We start from the raw sequence: 6,000 nt of genomic DNA on the forward strand, positions 1-6,000 counted from the left end.
CGGCGTCGGCTACTTTCCAGTGTCGAGCAAGAAGCGAGACGTTTCCTCGCCGAGAACGTCGGAGCGCCCGGGGGAAGGGAAATTGCCGGTAAAATGAAGGCAAGACTCACCGCTGAAATCACTGCATCTTCCCCGCATACCGGAAGTGCCTGACAGCACACCCGTGACCTGTACTCCTACGCGGTCACCGGTGCTGGGGAAACAGAGAAAATAGTGCGGAAACTTATCACTTTCACTGGAAAAATTACGACAAATTTACTTGATAACATTTACTCAAAAATGAAACGATATATATCATAAATGATAAGGTGATGAGGAAAAGCCATAAAATTTATCATTAATGTTTAATGAGTGCATTACTTTTTCATGAGTTTGAGTGATGAGGTAAACTTCCCATGATGCCACGGACGCCATGGTGACAAACAACATGGCGGCGGAAGCAAACTTTGCAAAGGTAACTTCAAACTTTCCCTTGTTTTATACAATATTACGGCTTTCTTTAGCAGATACAAGTTATTGCACCAAGAGATAGCGTGTTATAGATTTCTTGGAGTTCATTTGTTGCTGAATTACTATGCGTCATTTCTTGCTTTTCGACATAAAATATATAGGTCAAACCACAGCGGTAGCAGGTCGTTTCCCCCCCATGCCTTTTCCCCCCCATGTCAGTCTGGTCATTTCCCTGTCAGTTGTTATGACTCCTAAAGTTATTTTTAAAATCTAAGATAAACGTAGGTTACTATAACTGTTTACATGTGATAGTTAGTGTGATATCTGTACTTTTGTTGTAGTTTTTCCCCAGTTTCATAGAATTTTACAGACTAACAAGCCGTCAGTTTCACTGCGGCGGGCGGGGATGCCAGGTTCCCCCACCACTAACACAGCCCAGGTGCGGTGTCAAGTTGGAGATTTCAGCAACTGCTTGCTTGTGTTTAAATGTTTAAGTCAGAGACGTTTATGTTTGAAATATTTTAAATCATAGATGTTTACGTTTCAATGTTTTCAATCTTTATGTATAACTTGTCACTGCATCTGGCGCTGTGCTAACACCAGGCAAAACGGTAGTCAACATAAAAGAAAGTAGTATGCAACAACGACATCACATGTAAACACTTATAGTAACATAATTTTATCTTAGATTGAAAAAAATAACTTTAGGAGTCATAACCACTAACAGGGAGATGACCAGACTGACATGGGGGGGAAAAGGCATGGGGGGGAAACGACTAGAAACCTTTACAGCAGTTTTGTTGTGCTTTTAAATAATTTATACTTCTTCCTCTGTTGACTTTTTGACAGTTTACTGTGCGTTTTGCACAAGTTTACCAAATTCTACAGGGGTTAGTTCTGTGTTTGTGGGTATTAGTACGTTCATATACGTAATATTTTACGTCTCGAAGATGTGTATGTCTACGACATTTTGAAATGTGTGGGCACATGATTTGTAAACAAACAAGTCATAATGTAAAAGCAAGTTGTGTCCTACGGGGGTATACAGTTTAGAACTGTAACAACCAACGTTAACTGGGTGAAAATATTTCATAAAATTCTTAAGAATTTGAATTTTTTTTCTCCTTTTTGAAAAAAGGTTTCTGCATTGTGACATCTACATCTATGGAACACTTGTTGTTGTTACTGGAAGACTTGATCCTGACTAGTACTGTTGTTGTCCTCTTGAACAGATGATCAACATGAATTTGTATCATCGATGCATTTCCATCTTATCCAGCATCTAATCTAAGTACAGCAACAAGTCTTACTCATATCCCGAGGAACAAGGAAAAAAAATCCGCCATGGATGACATGCCCAGGACACGCGGCAGCACCATCACCGCGTCTGAACGCGGGGGACGCGATTCCGCGTACGAGTCCCGCGAAAGAACGTTCATGACGGATCTGAGCGACCGGGACCTCAGCAGCATGAAGCGGGAACGGACCTTCATGAGCACCGTGAGCGGACTCTCCACACCTGGTGGCAGAAAGCGGGATCCTGAACTGGACAGGGAGAAGGCCAGGATGTACTGGAAACTCCTGAGGGACTCCATCAAGATGGGGATCGAGGCTGTGAAGAAGGCGGACATGAAGACTGTCGCCATCCAACACGGCATGCATCCCGTCAGGAAACTCAACCACGATGAGTTCATCCAACATGTCATTTACAACAAAAACACGCAGGTGAGAATCTTGTAGCTGCGCTAGAACTCTTCCATGGCCCTGCCTAGCCTCCTGTGCAGGCTCCAGGGTGGGTGGGAATTTTGATACAGCGTTTTGAAGAGTTTTGGGTGGAATGGAACCTTCTCTCGGCAGCTGGTTGTAGGATGGCCGGCTATTAAAATAACGCATTAAAAACTCTTCAAAACGCTATATCAAAATTCCCACCCATCCTGGAGCCTGTACAGGAGGCAAGGCCCTTTCCACCTCAGTTATAAATGCAAACAAAAGCAAAGAAATAAAAAAAAATTCAAAAGAATGCTCTCTTATTCAGTTATTAGGTGCAAAGGTTATGTTAAAAACTCCCTCCCACATGTTTTGGCATATAGGGGTGGTGCCCATCTGCATCTATGGCCCTTGGGCCATACAGGGTCACTACAACAGGTGGCTAGTCCACATTGGTAGTGTTGTGTGTACCATATTTTTTTCTAATTCCTCTCCTTAGTCTCCTAAATGCTGAGTGCAAATCAAAGAAGAACACATTATAATGAATCAGACCTGTTTAGTGCTGTGTACCTGTTCGCTGGACTGGTTCAAGACTTGTAAACATGTTTAGGTTCAAGTCCAAAAAAACCTAAAAGTCAAGAACCGATTACGGACTTATTACAAAAAAAAAAACATGTCACATACCCCTTTTCTTTCCATACCACCTAAAACCATCCATAGATTGCAAAATCTGTGCTGCAAAATTTAGAAAACATTGCCATCGGGCATCGTCAAGTGTCCGCCTCCATGTTATGTGGCCACAGTTTTGCCCAAACAACACTGTGAGGTTGCCAACATGCAATTTTGTATATCCCATGGGCCCGGAACTGAACCTAAACCTCTGAAATTGAATCCGGACCTGAACCTAAATGTGGGTTTAGGTACACAGCACTAGACCTGTTGTTTCTATAATGACCAACAACTTGCAAGATTAGTTTTTTGAGGATGCTAAAATGGACTGAATCACATTTTCACCATGTTTTCCACAGGAGTACCTGAGTGTGGACACTGAGTCCATCCACGTGTTCCACCTGGACGGCAGGAAGAAGTACAGTGTTTACCTGGACGAACAGGTGGACAGACTTCTGTACTGCAGCAAGGTGGACCAGTATGTCACCTGGGCAGGGGACGATGAGTTCAAGGTGAGATTTGAACCTACAATGTTCACTGAAGCCGGTAGAGTGGATGGTGCAACACACCTTTACAAGTTAGCCCTACCAATAGTCTAATTGGTAGCGGAGTAGAACATTGCATACGGCAGTAAAAATTTAAGTACTACCTACTGGGTTTAGGTCCGTACTTACGAGTGCCGACCAGAACCTAAATGTGGGTTTAGGTATACAGCACTAGTACTACCAGTAAGCATGCTGTTGATCATGATTTGCAATACATGTATTAACAAAAGGGCAAGCTTTGATGATGGCGAACAAAAGGATTGCGGTATACAGTATACATGGAAGTACAATGTACATGTACATGTATATCATGTTGTGATGTTCTCATTGCCTTACAGCTGCTGAATGCTGAGTTTGAATTTCTCTCGTGTGCACAGTCGCCATACCAAATAAAATGGTAAGTATTAAAAAAACCCTTATACCTTTCTAAAATTAAGAAAATTGTTGATTTGGTGTAATATTGTATAAGCTTGTCCTTGTAAGAACACTGGAGAAATTTGTATCTTTTCTTTTTGTTTTCTAGCTTGACATACAATGAGAACACCAATGAGGTGGTCACAGCAGGAGTGGGGCACATTATGGTAAGTCAAACATCCTCAGTTTGTCACTTTGCTGGTTCTGATATTCTGTAAGTCAGACATTTTCTTGACACATATTAAATGGTCTCTGCTACTTCTAAATTAATTAATTCTCACTCACACATTCACATATACAGTGACAACAGTCTAAATCCCTCCTACTATAAAATTGCAACATGGTGTAACCCAATATTAGTTACCATGGTGACAAATGTCTGGTTCAGGTCATTGACCAGGTGATTGTTTGGAACGGAAGAAGAAGAAACAGAGCAAAAACAGAGCAAAAACAATATGTAACATAATAACATAATAATCATAATAATAATAATAATAATCATGTCCCTCCACAGTGCTGGTGCTTTAGGTACTGTAACAGGTACCTGATACAGAGGAAGGTTGTGACGGAGGGGCTGACATCTCAGGACGTCTTCACACACCTGGCCCTGGAGGACACAGCAAGCAGACAGCAGAGATGTTACGCTGTCTGTGGAACAGCTGTAGCTGTGAGTTACACTTTCTTACAGTTTTTCCATCTATTAATGCAGTGGTTTGATTAAAAGTTTGCAATTTATTGTTTGAATTACAAACCAGTCTGATATGTTGACTTTTTTTTCCGCCCTGTTGCTTTATATTTTGTCTAAAAAAATCTGAGAACCAACAAATCAAATTGGTGTGGCCCAAAGACAATAATACCCAACAGTAAAAAAAAGCATAACTTTTAACTCTACAGAAGTGTAGTCTGATTTTTTTAATATGCTTCGTTGGTATGGTTTTGTTTTTTCTTGCGTTGGTATTCTGTGAAACATCAGTATGCTTTTCAAGATACTAAACACAACTGTCATAATATTATGATTATTATGTTTATGTTTTATTTCCTTGGTTGGCATAGTTTTATTTTTGTTTGAGTTCTGGGTTTTGTTTTTGCAGGTTTTTAATTTGTATCAGTGCCAGATGCTCTGCTACAGACGAGATTTACATGCCAGAAATATCACCAGGTAAGGTTGAGCTCTGAAGCTTGAAGGTTTCTTAGGTTGCACTTCAGAATAGAGAAAACATTCTGTTTCTTATATTTATTCTCACTGTTTCTTTTTCTCCCCAAATCCTGATTTACATCAGGTCAACTACAATTTCTATGAGTTAATTAGAAGTTCATTGGATAGTTATTTAGTTTCAGACCAAAGTTTCAGTAAGTTTTGTAATCCCAAAGGGTAACCTGATTTTTTTTCTTGCGCCTCTTTTCAGCTTGTTGTTCTTCAATCCACTCAAGAACCTAGTAACAGCATCAAAGGATGGTTCAGGTAAGCATACAGTCCCTACTTGAATTCAAAATTCTATCAGGACTCAAGACTGCTGTTTGATAACTGTTCTGAGATTGATTAAGGAAAAAATGAACCTTTAAGTTTAGAAGTCAGAATTCCAAGTCATATGCTTATTTACATGACTTACGTAATATACCAGTAGATTTAGAAATAACCTTAAAAAACTCCCATTGTCTTCAACTAACCTAGTATAATTGGTAAGACCTGTTACTGATGTTGTCCTTGTACTTGACAGTGAAAGTGTGGGATGATAACTGGGGCCTGCGGATGGTGTTTGTGGGACACACGGGAGCGATCACAGACCTGGTGGTGTACCCGTACGGACCCTTCATCATCTCATCATCACAGGACTGTACCATCCGCGTCTGGAGTCTGGAGACGTGTGATGAAGTCGACAAGTCAGTAGCTTCCACATCATGACTGCATGTTGTATTGAATAGCAAAGTTCTTTGATCATAACCATTTATTTTTTACAAGCCGATGTTTCAATGACCGTCTGTCATCTTCATCAGGGCAATTCTGACTGGTTTACTGTGCACTGACGCTACATGTAGATGTTACTTGGTGCGTAGTGCGCTAAAGGTTTTACATGGCTCACAGTGCATTGTTACTTGGTTCTAGCGTCAGTACACAGCAAACCAGTCAGAATTGCCCTGATGAAGATGACAGACGGTCATCGAAACGTCCTCTCGTAAAAAATAAATGGTTGTGATCAAAGAACTTTGCTATTCA

The 6,000-nt window shown here is 40.7% G+C and overlaps 2 protein-coding genes across 2 annotated transcripts in view; one reads left to right on the plus strand and one right to left on the minus strand.

Annotated features, from left to right (window-relative positions):
• Positions 1–184, minus strand: part of LOC109473859 — a 69,971-nt gene extending 69,787 nt beyond the window's left edge. The window contains exon 1 of the mRNA XM_019773972.1: positions 111–184. The gene's annotated coding sequence lies outside the window, so the exon portion shown is untranslated. The remainder of the gene's footprint in view (positions 1–110) is intronic.
• A 1,502-nt stretch (positions 185–1,686) lies between these two features.
• Positions 1,687–6,000, plus strand: part of LOC109473910 (WD repeat-containing protein 97-like) — a 24,622-nt gene continuing 20,308 nt past the window's right edge. The window contains 8 exon segments of the mRNA XM_019774061.1: positions 1,687–2,175; positions 3,186–3,338; positions 3,710–3,768; positions 3,895–3,952; positions 4,300–4,452; positions 4,877–4,944; positions 5,192–5,247; positions 5,504–5,666. Of these exon segments, the coding sequence (XP_019629620.1) occupies positions 1,795–2,175; positions 3,186–3,338; positions 3,710–3,768; positions 3,895–3,952; positions 4,300–4,452; positions 4,877–4,944; positions 5,192–5,247; positions 5,504–5,666 (1,091 nt within the window). The 5' untranslated portion in view covers positions 1,687–1,794.

This window comes from Branchiostoma belcheri, unplaced genomic scaffold (assembly GCF_001625305.1).
Source record: "Branchiostoma belcheri isolate BF01 breed outbred unplaced genomic scaffold, Haploidv18h27 scaffold3, whole genome shotgun sequence".
NCBI lineage: Eukaryota > Metazoa > Chordata > Leptocardii > Amphioxiformes > Branchiostomatidae > Branchiostoma > Branchiostoma belcheri.